This window comes from Bison bison, unplaced genomic scaffold (genome assembly GCF_000754665.1).
Source record: "Bison bison bison isolate TAMUID 2011002044 unplaced genomic scaffold, Bison_UMD1.0 scf7180017864062, whole genome shotgun sequence".
Lineage (NCBI taxonomy): Eukaryota > Metazoa > Chordata > Mammalia > Artiodactyla > Bovidae > Bison > Bison bison.
In genome coordinates, this window is record NW_011494634.1 from 2008266 (window position 1) to 2027944 (window position 19679).

Consider the following 19679-nt stretch of genomic DNA (forward strand, 5'->3'; position numbering starts at 1 on the left):
CAGTCCTTCCAAAGAAATCCCAGGGCTGATCGCCTTCAGAACGGACTGGTTGGATCTCCTTGCAGTCCAAGGGACTCTCAAGAGTCTTCTCCAACACCACAGTTCAAAAGCATAAATTCTTCGGCACTCAGCTTTCTTCACAGTCCAACTCTCACATCCATACATGACCACTGGAAAAACCATAGCCTTGACTAGACGGACCTTTGTTGGCAAAGTAATGCCTCTGCTTTTGAATATGCTATCTAGGTTGGTCATAACTTTCCTTCCAAGGAGTAAGTGTCTTTTAATTTCATGGCTGCAATCACCATCTGCAGTGATTTTGGAGCCCCAAAATATAAAGGTTGACGCTGTTTCCGCTGTTTCCCCATCTATTTGCCATGAAGTGATGGGACCAGATGCCATGATCTTAGTTTTCTGAATGTTGAGTTTTAAGCCAACTTTTTCACTCTCCTCTTTCACTCTCATCAAGAGGTTTTTTAGTTCCTCTTCACTTTCTGCCATAAGGGTGGTGTTATCTGCATATCTGAGGTTATTGATATTTCTCCTGGCAATCTTGATTCCAGCTTGTGCTTCTTCCAGCCCAGCATTTGTCATGATGTACTCTGCATATCTGTTACATAAGTAGGGTGACAATATACAGCCTTGACGTACTCCTTTTCCTATTTGGAACTAGTCTGTTGTTCCATGTCCAGTTCTAACTGTTGCTTCCTGACCTGCATATAGATTTCTCAAGAGGCAGGTCAGGTGGTCTAGGATTCCCATCTCTTTCAGAATTTTCCACAGTTTATTGTGATCCACACAGTCAAAGGCTTTGGCATAGTCAATAAAGCAGAAATAGATGTTTTTCTGGAACTCTCTTGCTTTTTCCATGATCCAGCGGATGTTGGCAATTTGATCTCTGGTTCCTCTGCCTTTTCTAAATCCAGCTTGAACATCTGGAAGTTCAAAGAGCAAATAAATGTTTAGTAAATTATTAACTATTTCATTGTCATCATCATCGTCTTTACCATAGTCCTGCCTTCTATGTTTGAATTCTTCAAGCTCTAGTCAACTAATTTCAACTGATTTTTAAGATACAAATTTGTTCTGAAACATTGACAGAAAAGGAGAGCAATGGTGCTAAAGATAGGGAGAAAACCAGGAGTCATTTTCTGTTCCTGTAATATAAATCACTGTTGGAGCTTAGAGAAATTCCATCAAGGTGCAAGATTCCAACATGAGATCCCAATCTTCAGTCTTTGGTCCAAGAGAAGGTACCTCCAATTGACCCCATGCTAACCCCTCCACTGAGAGCTAGCCTTACCTGATAGTGCTGGATGGAGCATGAGCATATGGGCATTTACAAGCTTGTTCCAAGAAATAAATTGTCAGACAAATACAATTACATGCTTTTTTTTTTTTTTTTTGGTCACTGGGATGAGATCTTGCTGTTTAGTTCCTTACCGAACCTACCTGTTATAATTGCCTTTGCTTGTATTGCCTCTTCTTGATTAAAATAAATATTGCCACATAGCTTGTGACAAAAAGAACCTGTGACTAGCAAGGAAATGAAGCAAGAGAATGAGTGCTCCATGCTGACCTTCTTAGCACAGAATGCAAATGACAGTTAGGTATACTTTTTGGTGTGCCAGCAATGAAGCTATCCTTTTATTGCCTACATAAGTTCAAATTACTACAGTTTCCAAGTTGTCAGATAGGATTCAAATATGACGCTGAAAATATTCTTTCCGCTCTTGCTGTGACTAACTGTGGGGAGGACTAAGTCATCTTATACAACTCTCTGTTCATTGGTAATTATTGACTTCCAGCTGTATGCAGAACATTGTTGCAGCTATTTTGGGAAAATGCAGTTGGCCACAACATCCGATAAAGCATTCCTAATTTCTAGGCCTCTTCCTGCTGTAAGCAGACACCGCTCCTGGCAAACTGCTCAGCCAGTGTTTAAAAATTCAGCTGCTACGGAGTTGCTGTGTGTTTATACACAGAAGACAGGGGAAAAACTAGGTGGATTCTCAACATACCCTTTGAAATAAGCTCTGCAGTTTTTCTGGGTGTTGGATGGGGTTGCATGTGTCCCTGTTTATGTAGGAGAGCTTCCATATCACTTTTTGGGAAGCTGTTAAGTCCAAGAGGGTAGTGTTATGCTTTTTAACTTCCTTTGGCTAATTCTGTTACATGACCGTATACCTCTTGGTTTCTTTTTAACAAAATTTCCCAAATGGTAACAATGACAATACCATCTTTAAACTGTCATTTACAGCATGGAGAACAAGCTATTCTATAGCTTATTAGGTATTAAAAATTAATTCTATTAATATAACTTCTTTTGGTTGAGAGTTGCAGGGTTTTTTGGTACCAGCTAAGAGCTGTCTGAATAGATTTTATGGGTATCAAGAATTACATCTTTCTTCTGTGAGACATTATTATTCTGTCCTTAAGTGAAGAGTATCCTTTGTATGTAAGTTCATGAGACATCCACTTAATATTCTTATATTCTTTTGAAGACAATGCCGGATGACATCATTTCCACACTGCTTTTAAGACACGGCTCTGACTTTGATTCCATCCGCTCACTGTTCACTTCCAACTGTCAAATTTGGCTAAGGGAAAAAGAAAGCCCTTAAGAAAAGGCCAGGCTATTAATGTGCTCTTCAAAATGCTAAGAAAAGGCTAAGCTGTTTATAGCATTTTCAAAACGCTCATCTCTCAGAGATTTGCCAGCAACAGTGTCAAGGTGAAACAGCTCTCACTCATCCAGGAAGCAAGAGCCTTTGTGTTGTCTGTGCTCAAAGCACTGGTCCCACTTTTGTCAGACATGCAATTGGGGGTATAATGATACTTGGATGTAACTTAAGCCAAAATATAGTCATGAACCTTATATTGTGTATTTACTGGAAAAGTGGTAAGAAGTGTGTGCGCTGCTTGAGAAAGCAAGCCTGGCTTAATTTCAGATACAGCTGTATTTCAGAATCAAGAGGACAGTTTCCCAAAGTTGAGTCACTTTGTATGACCTCAAAGGCGGTGAGAGGCAAGGACATTATTAGCAGATCTGTTCATTGCTTTCTATCTCACTGCAAACTGAATTAAGTGCTTAGTTTTCACTCACTTCATCCATTTTTTGGTAACAGTTTTGTCTTGATCAAAAAACTGGTCCCTTAACAGTGGGATTATAATGCACTTTAGGGGGATGCTGATTTTTGCCCCATATTTCTGAGTCAGAGGACAGATCTTTTGAAATGTTCTGAATTAGAGTTCTTTATATTCAAATAAATCTACAAAGGAGGAACTCATGTAAATTTACCCGTTTTCCTTGTTATACTTTGGACACCAGCCTTGTTGAGACTTTTGCCCTTATTTCCCCTGTCTCTCAGGCAGCTGATACTGCCATTCTATTCTCTTCTCAACCACCTGTGAGAGCACAGCATGGTGGAAAGAGTGCTGTATGAACACTCAAGCCCCAGTGTTACTCCTGTGGACAAGCCATTCGTCCTTAAAGACCTCAGGTCAATTCCATGTTGTTGAAGGTCTCAGAAGCAATGTATTTCAGTGGATAAAAGCATGATTTGATTCTTAGTTCCACCATCTATTATGATGTGATGGTGAGCTACTCACATTTCCTTCTCTGCTTCAGCTCCTTATCATTACTTTGATGATAGCTCCTCCTCGTGTAGGATTACATTAGAGACAGTGTGTAACACATCTGATATACTGCCTGTCAACACCATGTGTAAGCTTCCAATACACTGTAGCCATCTTTTTTTCCCCAGACTTAAAATAATGGGAAATGAGTCATTTCTTCATTTGATCATTAGTAACTCTCTGCATTAGTGACCTTTGGCCTATCTGAATGCTTGCAACTTTTCAAAGAGCAAATAGACATTTAATATAATCTTTTTTTATTTTATTTTATTTTTAAACTTTACAATATTGTATTAGTTTTGCCAAATATTTTTCAACCATTCTTCATTATAGACTCCCATGAAATAAAAATATAACATAATAATGTAGTACAGCATGAAGCTATATTACAATATCACAACCAGGATATTGACATTAATAAAGTCAGACTATAGAACAATTTCATCACAACAAGGACCCCTCCTGTTGTCCTTTTATAGTCACCTCCAATCTCACACCCCACCCTGTCCCTGACTGTTGACAATGACTGATCTATTCTCCATTTCTATAGTTTTGTCATTTCAAGAATGTTATATTAGAAGAACTATACAGTACGTAAGCTTTGAGGATTGGTATTTTTTCCCTCTCAGCTTAATTGTCTGGAGAACCGTTAAACTATGCTTTTGATGAACAAAAAAATCCATATAAATATTGACACATTTTACTTTGGCCACACAATTAGCATTAGCCCAAGAGTGCCTGAAGTGGTACCAGGCACACAATATGGGTTTAGATGTTCAGGGAGGCTCAGGGTGGATCCCACTCTGTTTGATTCATCTTTTTACTGCCTCTCCTCCTCCCCTTCCTCCTTCTCTTTCCTTGCCCCCTTCCCCTCCACATCCTCTTATTAATATTGACAAACCAAAGGCTGATTGCTCAGGTTAGAGATACTGAAAAAAAAGCTAAAAAGAAATACTTTATGTGAAATTGCTTTGTAAATTGTATGCTCTGCTACACTTCTTATCAGAAATTGCCAGTCAGTGGTGGCCACGCTGTAAGAATGGTTGGCAGCTGTTTGCAGTGTGTATGGATGTGAACAAAGCAGTTAGCATGAGCAGTGTTCCCTCCACACACTAGAGCCCACAGGGCTACCCTCTAGTTTCTGCTGCAGTGAGAGCTGCTGACCAACAAAGCCCTTCATGCTTTCATTCTCACCAACAAAGTCCCCTGAACAAAATGCCAACATCAGTTCACATTCTTTGTAAGTCTTTGCTCTGAAAAAGAGCCCCCTGTTTAGAGTTGCCTGATGTTAAGCTCACTGAACTCCTTCATAAAAAAAGCATCAAGAAATGCCAAGTATTGTTCAAACTCTGGAGTTTTCATTTCAGTCTCCCAAGTCAAAAGCCCATAAGCAGACCAGTCACAGCTGTTCAGAAGGGAACCCAGTGTCGGCATTTATACCCAGTTAGAGCATTTCTTCCTGTAACTTTGCTGCTGAGAGCAAATGACCTGACCTTTAAGTGGAGTCAAACCCTTACACTGATGGAATGTCCCCTATTCAGAAATACAATGAGGAGAGAGCAAGCTTGCCAGAGTGTACGTGTCTGAGTCAGGATAGCTTAGGCTGTGTTCTACGAACAAATACCCTGTGAACTGGCAATAAAGGTTTATTTCTCATAAAAGTCAGCAAGGGGAGGGCAACTCACCTTCAACTTGTAACTCTGCTATCTGGACTACCTGGCCTCCCAGTCAGAGGAGAAGAGGGCTGGGGGATTTTGCAGGATGTTTTTAAGTTGGGTGATTATAGATATTCAGGTTTGCCTGTAGCAGTCACAGTGTATACCTGTTGATTTGGTGTAATAGCTGATATGGTTGGTGGTGGTTTAGTCACTAAGCTGTGTCTGACTCTTTTGTGACCCCATGAACTATAGCCCACCAGACTCCTCTGTCCATGAGATTTCCCAGATGAAAATACTGGAGTGGGTTACCATTTCCTTCTCAGGGTATCTTCCTGACCCAGGGATTGAACCCTTGTCTCCTGCATTGCTATACAGTGAGCAAAAACAAGACTGGGAGCTGAGTGTGGCTCAGATCATGAACTCCTTATTGCCAAATTCAGATTTAAATTGAAGAAAGTAGGGGAAACCAGTAGACCATTCAGGTATGACCTGAATCAAATCGATTTAGATTATACAGTGGAAGTGAGAAATAGATTCAAGGGATTAGATCTGATAGAGTGCGTGAGGAACTATGACATCATACAGAAGGCAGTGATCAAGACCATCCCCAAGAAAAAGAAATGCAAAAAGGCAAAATGGTTGTCTGAGAAGGCCTTACAAATAGCTGAGAAAAGAAGAGAAGCTAAAGGCAAAGGAGAAAAGGAAAGATATACCCATTTGAATGCAGACTTCCAAAGAATAGCAAGGAGAGATAAAGCCTTCCTCAGCGATCAATGCAAAAAATTGAGGAAAGCAATCAACTGGGAAAGATTAGAGATCTCTTCAAGAAAATCAGAAATATCAAGGGAACACTTCATGCAAAGATGAGCACAATAAAGGACAGAAATGGTATGGACCTAACAGAAGCAGAAGATATTAAGAGGTGGCAAGAATACATAGAACTACACAAAAAAGATCTTCATGACCCAGATAACCACGATGGTGTGATCACTTACCTAGAGCCAGACATTCTGGAATGTGGTCAAATGGGCCTTAGAAAGCATCACTATGAACAAAGCTAGTGGAGGTGATGGAATTCCAGTTGAGCTATTTCAAATCCTGAAAGATGATGCTATGAAACTTCTGCTCTCAATATGCCAGCAAATATGGAAAACTCAGCACTGGCCACAGGACTGAAAAAGGTCAGTTTTAATTCTTATCCCAAAGAAAGGCAAAGCCAAAGAATGTTCAAACAACCACACAATTGTACTCATCTCATACGCTAGCAAAGTACTGCACAAAATTCTCCAAGCCAGGCTTCAACAGTACATGAACCATGAACTTCCAGATGTTGAAACTGGATTTAGAAAAGGCAGAGGAACCAGAGATCAAATTGCCAACATCTGCTGGATCATTGAACAAGCAAGAGAGTTTCAGAAAAACATCTACTTTTGCTTTATTGACTATGCCAAAGCCTTTGACTGTGTGATCACAACAAACTGTGGAAAATTCTTAAAAAGATGGGAACAGCAGGCCACCTGACCTGTCTCCTGAGAAATCTGTATGTAGGTCAAAAAACAACAGATATGGACATGGGACAACAGACTGGTTCCAAATCAAGAAAGGAGTATGTCAAGGCTGTATACTGTCACTCTGCTTATTTAATCTATATGCAGAGTACATTATGAGAAACGCTGGGCTGGATGAAGTACAAGCTGAAATCAAGATTGCCGGGAGAAATCTCAATAACCTCAGATATGCAGATGACACAACCCTTATGGAAGAAAGCGAAGAAGAACTGAAGAGCCTCTTGATGAAAGTGAAAGAGGAGAGTGAAAAAGTTGGCTTAAAGCTCAACATTCAGAAAACTAAGATCGTGACATCTGGTCCCATCACTTCATGACCAATAGATGGGGAAACAATGGAAACAGTGAGAGATTTTATTTGGGGGGGTTCCAAAATCACTGCAGATGGTGACCACAGCCATGAAATTAAAAGCACTTGCTCCTTGAAAGAAAAGCTATGACCAACCTAGACAGCATATTAAAAAGCAGAGACATTACTTAACCAACAAAAGTCCATCTAGTCAAATCTATGGTTTTCCCAACAGTCATGTATGGATGTGAGAGTTGGACTATAAAGAAAGCTGAGTGCCAAAGAATTGATGCTTTTGAACTCTGGTGTTGGAGAAGACTCTTGAGAGTCCCTTGGACAACAAGGAGATCCAACCAGTCCATCCTAAAGGACATCAGTCCTGAATATTCATTGGTATATTGAATAGCTGAAACTCCAATACTTTGGCCACCTGATGTGAAGAACTGACTCACTAGAAAAGACCCTGATGCTGGGAAAAATAGAAGGCAGGAGGAGAAGGGAACGACAGATGAAAGATGGTTGGATGGCATCATCGACGTGATGGACGTGAGTTTGAGTAAGCTCCGGGAGTTGGTGATGAACAGGGAAGCTTGGCATGCTGCAGTCTATGGGGTCACAAAGAGTCAGACATGACTGAGTAACTGAACTGAACCGAACTGAACTCCTGCACTGCAGGCAGATTCTTTACTGCTGAGCTACCAAGGAGGCCCAGTAGTTAATATACTTCCCTTTATTCTCAAAAGTCTCCCAGTTTAGGCAATAAATTAAGGTGACCATTTATAAGAGCCAGCATGGAATCCGTGTCATAATTTCTGCTCTGATCCTCTTGGCCTCACCCTAGTGTGCAAGGATGTATGTAGAGAACCATGGAGGAACAAGTATGTACTTTGTTTAATGAGCACTAATAATGTCTGGCACTGCAGGCATCTGCAGAAATGCCATGCATTTTTTAAACACTTAATTCAGTAACTTCAATTACCAAAACTCTGTTGAGAAGATATGATATAAATGTGATATTTTTTTGAACTAAGCTGTCTAATTTAATCACACGTTTTGGTAGGTTGAATCATGCCTCCAAGAGATGTGTACACCCTAACCCCTAGAACCCATTATTTTATATGACCAAACGGATTTTGTAGATCAGGTTTAGGATATTGAGGTGGCAGTGATTATCCTGAATTATTTGCATGGGCCCTAAATGTAGTCCCAAGTATCCTTGTCAAAGGGAGGCAGAGGGAGACTTGATAGCAGAAGAGGAGATGGCAAAGTGATGATGGAAGCCAAGATTGGAGTGATGTGGTCTGAGGATGGAAAAGGCAGCCATATTCCAAGACAAGTGGACTCTAGAGGCTAAAATAAGCAAAGAAACAGATTCTTTGCTGACAGCCTCCAGGAGGAACCAGCCCTTCCTCCACCCTGACTTTAGCCCCATGAAAATGAATTCAGGTTTCTTACCTCCAGGACTGTAAGAGAACAAACTTGTATTGTTGTAAGCCGCAGGTTTGTATGTTACAGCAGCAGTAGGCAGTTAATCCACACTACACTCTGAAGTTCATTGAGAATGTGACTTTAGGTTTCTGTTTCTGTTTAGATTTCTATTTAAAAAAATCTTTACATGTGAGAAATGTAAGTCACTTGCCCAAGGTCCCTTAACTGGTTAGCATCAGAGCCAGGTTTTATACCCAGGCAGACTGGCTTCCCAGATCACGTTTCTAACCACTGTGCAGCACTGCCTCTGCCCTACTGCTCAGCTGCCCTTGAACTCTGCCTGCAGTGCCTATAAAACATGAAATACCCCTGTCATGGGCAGCCTCTCCCCCCACATCCACCTGACTCCAGTCCCCTTCTCCTCCCATGGGCTCTGTGGGGCCCCTGGACTTGTTTTCAGCTCCCGCTTTTGGGGGAAAAATTTTTTTATGTAAGGTTCTAGGCCTTCCATAGGGAATTCCTCAAGAAAAGTTAAGCTGCAGGCAAAATTATTGAATTTTTTCATATTCAAGTTATGGGAGGACATTATTCGAGGGAGGATATTATTTCCGAATCTTCTTCCTACTCCTTAGTTTCTAATTCTCTTCCTCATACTCCAGAGGGGGAAATGTTCCTGAGGGTAATTAAATAAAGTGATTAATAGAAATAATACTGGGAATGTATTAAGTTTGTTTTACCATGACCCAGAAAATAAGTCTCTAGAAATCTAGTATAAAAAATTTCAATACATTAAATCTCCCATGTGCTCATATTGGCTATATACTAGTATGTGTTTTTCTGCCATATTGCCATTTGCTTAATGGCTTCCCTAGTGGCTCAAATGGTCAAGAATCTGCCTGCAATGCAGGAGACTCAGGTTCAGTCCCTCGGTTGGGAAGATCCCCTGAAGAAGGAAATGGCAACCCACTCCAGTATTCTTGCCTGGAGAATCCCATGGACAGAGGAGGCTGGCAGGTACAGTCCAAGGGGTTGCAAAGAGTCAGATACAACTGAGTTAGAAGCAACTAACACACACACACACACACACGCACAGAGTTAACCACTCAATTAAATATTTATGCCTTTGTGGCCCCTGAAGGACTTGTTTTCCCAGCTGTGGAAATGTGTGGACCAATAGCCTTCAATTCTCAACACTCTCCAGGAATCCATGCCTAAAGGCATGGTCTTTTTTGGTGGGGGCAGGAAGCTGTCTGTATCTAATTACTGGTTGACATGGTGAAATGACCCGACCCCCCAAAACCACAATTTAGGACAATTCTAAAGGGCCACTGCAGCTTCACCGCTTCCCATGGGGTTGGCGTGGGGTTTGTTGTGACCACGTTGCAGCCCATCTTCTCTCTCTCTGCCGAATCCTGCTTTCTCTCCTTTCCCCATGGGTGTTGATCCCAAGGGACTGCCCTGATAAACTTCCTAAAAGCTAAGTTCTGTCTCAGGCTCTGCTTCCCAGGAACCTGAACCACGACAATGAGTAAAAAATAAATAAAAAATGAAGATTCCCCAACTGGTGATGAGTTCATAAGAGTGCTCAATTAATCTTTATATTGGAACTGGAAGAGTTCTAAAGGAAGTTGGAAACATTCTTGCTGGTTTAAAGTTTATTTTCTAATGTAGAAGTGAGGGGAAAACATCATACACAAGTCACCCACTCATGATTAAAAATACATTCTACAGTGTGACCCAGAGTTCAATCACATTTTCCTTTGACCTCCATTTTAACAGTTAATTTACAAATGAAATAAAGTCTGTAAAGCAATGATTCCAGCACATATCCAGTCCTCAGTAAACACAGGCTTCCTTTTTCAGAGAAACACTTTTTTCCCAGAGTTAAAAAAAAGGACTTGATAAAACTTTAAAACCATCTTATGAAAATAAAGGCAATGAGGTAAGAACAATGTCATCACATATAGAACAATATCAGGATTTATACATCTCCACAGACAGTGAGGAATAGACACTCAGTTTTACAGTACATTGAGTATAAGCATTTCTATTCAATCACCTACCCCAGAACACTGTTCCTTTAATTCTTCCTCCAACCCCTGATTATAAGCACTGAATCCTTGGTCATGAACTTGCATCTGGCCTTTATGCCTTATGCACTTCATTGTTGGTTGTATAACTCCTGCTTCCTGTTCTGATTAGAGTCTGATGTTTTGAAGGGGATTTACCCTGTTTGAGACCCTTTATTAGTTCTTTATTTGGTGAAAAAGACTTTGCTGGAGTGAGAGACCAGCCGTTCTTTCTGCACAATAGGGGTCAGGTTTCAAAAGCTCTTTTCTCTGGGACTTAGACTCTTGAGTCCTCAAAATAAGCCTGGATATGTACAGCCAAAACTTTTTACTTTTCTCTTAATGGTCTCTTTTGGTCTTAAAGGATTGTTTTCTTAAGTAGTTCCGTATAAAAAGCATATACCCATAACGGAGCTATCGGTGCAAGTGCTATTATTTTTCATCACATAGTGCCTTGGCTCAGCCTGGGGTAGGGTATGAAGGGCAGGCCATGTGTGCAGAAGGGGTACCAGGGAGGAGGAGGAAGAGTGAAGGGAAAGCCCAAAGGCATTCAGTGGCTAAACACTGCCCTAATCTATGTAATGGCAGATACAAGTCTTACAGGAGTTTCTGGACACTAGCTGATTCTACAGTTTTCTGCCACCAACTGGATGCCCAGCAAGTCAGTTCATTTCAGACACTACTCTGAAGAGTTAGCACAGACTCCCACAGGTGAAGGGCTCAGTCCAAGAATGCCGCCACTTCAGATGCCAGCTTAAATGAGGTGCCCAGGATACCCATGCTTCTGCCACAGCAGACTACAAATTCAGAAGTTCCCCCAGTGTTCACTAAGGTTCAATAATTTGCTATAATAACTCACAGAACTCAGGAAAACACTTTGCTTAAGTTTACTAGTTTATTATCCCAGGTGGCACTAGTGGTAAAAACCTGCCTGCCAATGCAGGAGACATAAAAGATGCAGGTTCAATCCCTTGGGCAGAAAGATCCCCTGAAGGAGAGCATGGCAACCACTCTGGTATTCTTGCCTGGAGAATCCCATGGACAGAGAAGCCTGGCAGCCAGTAGTCCATAGGGTCACAAAGAGTCATACACTGAAACAACTTACTGCACACTCAGCATGCACCAGTTTTTTGTAAAGGCTACAACTGAGGAATAGCCAAATAAAGATGCATTAGGGCAAGACATAGGGGTTGGGAGGAGCAGAATTTCCATACCCTCCTTGGGTGCATCACCCTCCCAGCACATCAGTTTGTTTACCAACCAAGAAATTCCTTAAAATATTTGCAAGCATTTTGTTTTCTGTTTTGTTTGTTTGTGTTTTGCCCTACTGTGTGTCATGTAGGACCTTAGTACCTGGACCAGGTATCAAACCCATGCCCCCTGCAATGGAAGCATGGAGTCTCAACCACTGGCCCTCCAGGGAAGTCCTCATCATGGAGTTTTTATTGAGGTCTTATTACCTAGGCACGGTTGATTTAGTCATTGGACACTGGTGATTGAACTCCATCTTCAGTTGCTCTTCCCTCCCCAAAGGATGAGTTATTAGACTGGAAGTTTACCTCTCTAAACACATGCTTGGTTTTCCTGGTGACCAACCACATCCTGAAGCTATCTAGGCATCTTTCCTCACCTTGCTGCTGCTGCTGCTAAGTTGCTTCAGTCGTTCCTCACCTTAGTCATCTTATAAGCATATGAAAGAAAATTTCCAAGGTTTTAGGAGCTCTATACAAAAAAATCAGGGACATAGACCAAATATTTATTTATTATTGTGCCATAACTGTAAAGTATGGACATCACCTAACATTGATTTTTGAACATATATCCCAATGAATGTAGTCCCCCTCAATATTAACTCCTCTCATGGAGGTGCTCTTCATGTATTTCAGTAAAGAAGCCATTGTCCTGAACATTTTTGGCATCTACTTAGATGTGAAAATGGAGACGGGGCTCCTTACATTGCAGAAATATTTTTGGCTGGACTGAAACCTTTGGTTTCATGATCATAAGGGGCAATATGTCTGAGCAAGAATTGCCCTTTATTAAAAGGTGAACTCTACTCAAGAGCTCAAGGAAACACCATGCATAGCCAGGGTTCAGTGTTTGTAGAGTGTCAGTGCAGTGATGGTGATGGGCATCATGATTTAAGAATAGATCCTATTCTTAGGCAGTACGACTATTGAACCAGTTTTTGGAACATATGCTTTCTCTGCCATAATCTTATCTTCAATTTTTAAATTTCTTCTTCTCTGCAAAATGTCTTTTTAACAATTTTATTTCTTTAAATTTTAAAAGATTTCTATTATCTTACCAGTCTGACTCTTTGATCCGATATTATGTTTTTTTAAAAAACTTCTTTTCTGTTATATTTAAATTTTATTAATACAAAAATTCGGTTCATGAAAAAGATAATTTTGTTCCCAGAAAAGTGTGAAATTTCTATGTCTGGTAGAGTTGTTTATAAGCCTTTCTCGTATTCCTTAGAGTTGGGTGCTATTTCTGTTAGACTGGGAAGAATAACATTATTGGTTGTAATGGGATCCACTTGGTCATATAAAGTATCGAGAAACCAAATACATCTGTTAACGGTTCCCTTTCATCTAAACTTTTATTAGTTGGGTCACTAGTCATTCATGATATCAGCTCTTAAGTAAGTTAGTATCACATTATTCTTTCTACTGTGAAATGCATCTTTTTTCCCTGATCCAAAAAAAAAAAAAAATCCAGTAAATCACTAACTTCAAAGATTCAGGTGATATATATATAAAGAAGATATAGAAAACATGGTAGGAAAAGACATGTGAGAATGCTATATAAAAACAGTATTTGTTTTCCTACCTTGAAGCTATTCTTTTTATGGCTGTGACTCTGTTTTAAGGTTCTTGAAAGGACACAAAGTTAAATCCATCTGTATCACAGTGCTTGCAATTTTTCATATCCCACTTACCAATTATGCTGTGCTGTGCTTAGTCGCTCAGTCCTGTCCGACTCTTTGTGACCCCATGGACTGTAGCCTGCCAGGCTCTTCAGTCCATGGGATTCTCCATGCAAGAATACCGGAGTGGGTTGCCATGCCCTCCTCCACTTACCAATTATAAGAGTTCAGTTCAGTTCAGTCACTCAGTCATGTCCAACTCTTTGCGACCTCATGAATCACAGCACGCCAGGCCTCCCTGTCCATCACCAATTCCCGGAGTCTACTCCAACTCATGTTCATCAAGTCAGTGATGCCATCCAGCCATCTCATCCTCTGTTGTCCCCTTTTCTTCCTGCCTCCAATCCCTCCCAGCATCAGGGTCTTTTCCAATGAGTCAACTCTTCGCATGAGGTGGCCAAAGTACTGGAGTTTCAGCTTCAGCATCAGTCCTTCCAATGAACACCCAGGACTGATCTCATTTAGGATGAACTGGTTGGACCTCCTTGCAGTCCAAGGGACTCCCAAGAGTCTTTTCTAACACCACAGTTCAAAAGCATCAATTCTTCGGTGCTCAGCTTTCTTCACAGTCCAAATCTCACATGCATACATGACCACTGGAAAAACCATAGCCTTGACTAGATGGACCTTTGTTGGCAAAGTAATGTCTCTGCTTTTGAATATACTATCTAGGTTGGTCATAACTTTCCTTCCAAGGAATAAGTTTCTTTTAATTTCATGGCTGCAATCACCATCTGCAGTGATTTTGGAGCCCCAAAAAATAAAGTCTGACACTGTTTCCACTGTTTCTCCATCTATTTCCCATGAAGTGATGGGACCAGTTGCCATGATCTTTGTTTTCTGAATGTTGAGCTTTAAGCCAACTTTTTCACTCTCCTGTCTCATTTTCATCAAGAGGCTTTTTAGTTCCTCTTCACTTTCTCCCATAAGGGTGGTGTCATCTGCATATCTGAGGTTATTGATATTTCTCCCAGCAATCTTGATTCCAGCTTGTGCTTCTTCCAGCCCAGCGTTTCTCATGATGTACTCTGCATATAAGTTAAATAAGCAGGGTGACAATATACAGCCTTGACGTACTCCTTTTCCTATTTGGAACCAGTCTGTTGTTCCATATCCAGTTCTAACTGTTGCTTCCTGACCTGCATATAGGTATCTCAAGAGGCAGGTCAGGTGGTCTGGTATTCCTATCTCTAAATCTAATTATTTAGTGGTTATTTGGCTTTCTCCCTTTTTTCTTAGTCATTAACACTTAAAATCAATGAAAAGGCAACTGACATTGGGCTGAGAGAAATAAGCAGAGGTCTCAAAGAAGGTGCTCAGTAAAAAACTTAGTGGCTTAAGAAAACGCATAGATATTTTGAAGACAAAACAATTTTTCTTTCAATCAAGGAAAATAGTAAGAGCAAAGGAACAAAAGTAATAAATCTTTCATTATGGTAAAATCTAGTTTTCATGCTGAAACTCATATAAAATACAGCATTGGCAAATAACCTTTAACTCTCCAATGGCTTTCAGAACTCTTCTGAACAAGTTCAAGTCCAGGCCAGATTTTAATGAACCCCTTCAGTGTGCTCCACCTTGATTAACTTCCTTTGCCTTCCTTGTACTGTTTCATACTTTTATCCTCTCTAGGCAGGCAAAATCATCATCCTGTCTTTGATATTGCTCCTTGAATCAAAATCTACTTGAACTAAATTACAGTCTGCTACCTATCAAGGTATTTTTTCCTTTATTTCTATAAAACCTTTCCTAATCCAGGTAAAGAAACCAAGATTCTCTGTTATCTTATCCATATCAATTTGGGCTCAAGACTATTTACTAAACACATACAATACTTCTCAATAATTATATGATTGCCAATATTATCTCTGTTGAATGACAAATAAAGAAATTCTATAATTTCACTTGGAACCTAACTTTTCCTGAGAAATTCTTTAGGGAAAACCCAGAACCATCCATAAAATTTCTGAAAGCTAATACTGGAGAAGTGTCCAAAGTGCCACAGAGACCATGGGAAAAATTTTTAATCAAGGAGATGAAAGTTGTGTTCACTGTAAAGTATTATGCACTAATGAAAGAATTGAAAAAGACACAAATAAATGGAAAGATATTATGTGTTCATGGACTGGAGAAATTAATATTGTTAAAATGACCATATTACTCAAAGAAAATGAAAGTGTTAGTCACTCACATGTGTCTGACTTTGTGCCACCCCATGGACTGTAGCCTGCCAGGCCCCTCTGTTTATGGGATTCTCCATCTGTTACTCAAGACAGTGAAGAATCTGCCTGCCATGTAGGAGACTGTGATTCAATCCCTAGGTTGGGAAGATTCCCTGGGGAAGGGAATGGGTATCCACTCCAGTCCAGTATTCTTGCCTGGAGAATTCCATGGACAGAGGAGCCTGACAGATTGCAGTCCAGGGGGCCGCAAAGAGTCAGACATGATTGAGAAACTTAACACTTTCACCTTTTCCTAGAGTAATGAAAATAAAAACAAAAATAAACAAATGGGACCTAATTAAACTTAAAAGCTTTTGCACATCAAAGGAAACCATAAACAAAGTGAAAAGACAACCTATAGAATGGGAGAAATTATTTGCAAGTAGACTGACAATGGATTAATTTTCAAAATATATGAACAACTTATATAGCCCAATATCAAAAAAACATGTTCAGTTCAGTTCAGTCGCTCAGTTGTGTCCAACTTTTTGCGACCCCATGGACTGCAGCATGCCAGGCCTCCCTGTCCATCACCAACTCCCAGAGTTTACTCAACACATGTTCATTGAGTTGGTGATGCCATCCAACCATCTCATTCTCTGTTGTTTTGGAAAGATACTCTTTAAACTGCTAACACTAATTACTTCAGAATTAAGAAAGCATGATATTATTAATTTTCCAAGTCTTTATTATCTGAAGTTATAGAAAGTATTGGAATGCTTTTATTATTTTTTAATCCAATTGAGTGAAGAAAAAGAAATGAAAACCAGCCTCTATTTTTAAGTTCATTGTATTTTCTTCAGAATAAAAGTTTCATTTAACAAGAAGACAAGACATTAATAAAACTTGTCCTCTAGTTTCTTACAAGGATTTGGGGCCCCAAGGCTTTAATTCATGGTGACCATTCTACATGCTATTTGCTCATGTATCTTCACAAGTATCTAAGTCTGCATGAAGTGCTTTCCTAGAAACAAGTGAACACTTGTTTTCTTTCTTTCATGTTTGATCTTCCCACTTTCCTTCTTGCCATTCTTCCCACTTAAATAACCAGTGTGCCATGACCCCAGAAACAATCTTTATTTTCCATTTTTCAGATGACTTTGGCTGCATTAGTCCTCAACATGGTAACTGTGTGTTTCTTTCAGAAAGAAGGAACTCCAAACATAATTCACTTCACCATGTCAGAATTTAAACTCAAAATGAGGGGGAGAGATTTGTTCACTGCGCAATGTGTTCTGAAGAGAAGTGGTTCATCAGGAACTGGACTAAAATTCCTAAACTTAAAATCATATGCAATGATTATATAAAATCAAATGATGCATATTTCTAGAAATGTCTACCATTTTATAGTCTCATTTTTGTAGATTTACAGACATGAATCTGTATGCCACTTTTATATATTCATAGATATGAGTCTTATTAGGATAGAAAATGATACATAGGACATTTCAGCAAAGTAGAGATGTGAAATTTTGTGTCTTATCTTAGGCAAGAGTTAAGAATATTTCACATAAGATCATTACCTAGAATTGGTGTTTGTGTGTTTTGAGATTGTTACTTCAGTCAACAGTTTGAAACAATGCATTTCATGAACGCTTTTATGCTTTTTCTCAGGTCCCATTTGATGTCTCGCTGCCATCTATATTCAGTCTGGAGAGACTTTTTGATCTTGCTAGTGGCTGTATCGTATCGGGAGGAAGCCTTTTCAACTGGGTGGTGTCAATTATTCCCTGAACATCCTTTGTATGTTAGCCTTATAAAGGGATTGTTATTTCTTCACTTGGTTTGTAATAAACTTTCAGAGCTATCCTCTTATACTAAGCAAAATAAAATTGCTTTTTTTTATACAAGCTAAATTTATCTAAAAATCATAGTTATGAGTAATGTTTTCAATGATATTTGAATTAAAAGGTAAAGCTGTTGCTTATTAAAAACTGTCTTACAGAGCCAGTCATGGAAAATATATTTGTTCATAGTGCAACTATTCCTACTTTTGTATAATGTTGAGGTTGTCTTTGGATGCACCCATACAGCAAGACTGAAAATTAAGTCAGTAGTTCTTGACCAGGGGCAGTTTTGCCTCTCAGGTAGCATTTGGCAGTGTCCAAAGATATTTTGTTATTATTATTACTATAACTCCAAAGAGAGTGGGCTTCCCAAGTGGTAAAGAATCCATCTGCCAAGGCAGGAGACACAGGAAACACTAGTTATATCCGAGAGTCAGGAAGGTCCCCTGGAAAAGGAAATGGCAACCCACTCCAGTATTCCTTGCCTTGAGAATTCCATGAACAGAGGAGCCTGGAGTGCTGCAGTCCATGGGGTTGCAAAGAGTCAGATACAATTGAGTGAACATGCAAGCACTCAGAAAGAATACTACCAGCATCTAGTGGCTAGAAGCCAGGGATGTTGTGAAATGGTCCACAATGTCCAGAAGAGCCCCCCACAACCAATCAATAATTATCTGGCAGAAATTATCTGTGCCGAGGTTAAGAATCTCTTAATATATCTCAAGTCAACTCAAAGTAATCAGTCAACTTTAGAAGTTTGTAGGTGTGGCTTGAGAAGAAATCTACAGTGAATTAGACTTTTCATATTTTATACTTCTGAGAGATAGCATTGCATAAAGTTTTAGAACATGAACTATGGAACTATATAGACATGAATTTGAATAGTAACTTTACCACTTGCTAGTTTTGCTACTTTGAGAAAGTAATACATTCTTTAAGACTTCCTTTCCTTATCTATAGAATGGGAATGTTAATAGAATGGCTGTGAGGATTAAATTAAGTGATATGATTAAAAGGTTCTTCAGTAGCCGAAGTATTTTTTTTTTTGGTTTAATATTATTTTTACAAATCATGGGGATACACTTATCTTAACGAACAGTGTATATTTCCTTTGAATTATGGATTAAGAAACGTGTCTAGGAATGGGATTATTTTTTAAATTTTATCATATTTTGTAATATTGTCCTCCCAATTCTTTACCCAATTTTTAAAAATTTATTTTAATTGGAAGCTAATTACTTTACAATATTGTGGTGGTTTTCACCATACATTCACATGAATCAGCCATGGGTGTACATGTGTTCCCCATCCTGACCCTCCCTCCCACCTCCCTCCCCAATCCCATCCCTCAGGGTCATCCCAGTGCACCAGCCCTGAGCACTCTGTCTCATGAATCTAACCTGGACTGGTGATCTATTTCACATATGATAATATACATGTTTCAATGATATTCTCTCAAATCATCCCACCCTCACCTTCTCCCACAGAGTCCAGAAGTCTGTTTTTACATCTGTGTCTCTATTGCTGTCTTGCATACAGGGTCACCGTTACCGTCTTTCTAAATTCCATATATATGTGTTAATATACTGTATTGGTGTTTTTCTTTCTTTTTTTTTAAATTTTATTTTATTTTTTAACTTTACAATATTGTATTGGTTTTGCCATATATCGAAATGACTCCGCCACAGGTATACATGTGTTCCCCATCCTGAACCCTCCTCCCTCCTCCCTCCCCATACCATCCCTCAGGGTCGTCCCAGTGCACCAGCCCCAAGCAGCCAGTATCGTGCATGAAACCTGGACTGGTGACTCATTTCATATATGATATTATACATATTTAAATGCCATTCTCCAAAATCATCCCACCCTCTCCCTCTCCCACAGAGTCCAAAAGACTGTTCTATACATCAGTGTCTCTTTTGCTGTCTCATATATAGAGTTATTGTTACCATCATTCTAAATTCCGTATATATGCATTAGTATACTGTATTGGTGTTTTTCTTCCTGGCTTACTTCACTCTGTATAATAGGCTCCAGTTTCATCCACCTCATTAGAACTGATTCAAATGCATTCTTTTTAATAGCTCAGC

At 39.6% G+C, this 19679-nt stretch overlaps 1 protein-coding gene across 4 annotated transcripts in view; it reads left to right on the forward strand.

Moving 5' to 3' along the window:
- CFAP54 (cilia and flagella associated 54) overlaps positions 1-17687 on the forward strand; it is a 308337-nt gene extending 290650 nt beyond the window's left edge. For 2 of the 4 annotated variants that reach the window (XM_010836298.1, XM_010836299.1), the window contains exon 68: positions 17417-17685. In XM_010836298.1, coding sequence (XP_010834600.1) covers positions 17417-17536 — 120 coding nt within the window. In that variant the 3' untranslated portion in view covers positions 17537-17685. Of the gene's footprint in view, positions 1-17416 lie in introns of all 4 variants that reach the window. The other 2 variants (XM_010836300.1, XM_010836303.1) reach the window with 2 other exon arrangements.
- The last annotated feature ends 1992 nt before the right edge of the window (positions 17688-19679 follow it).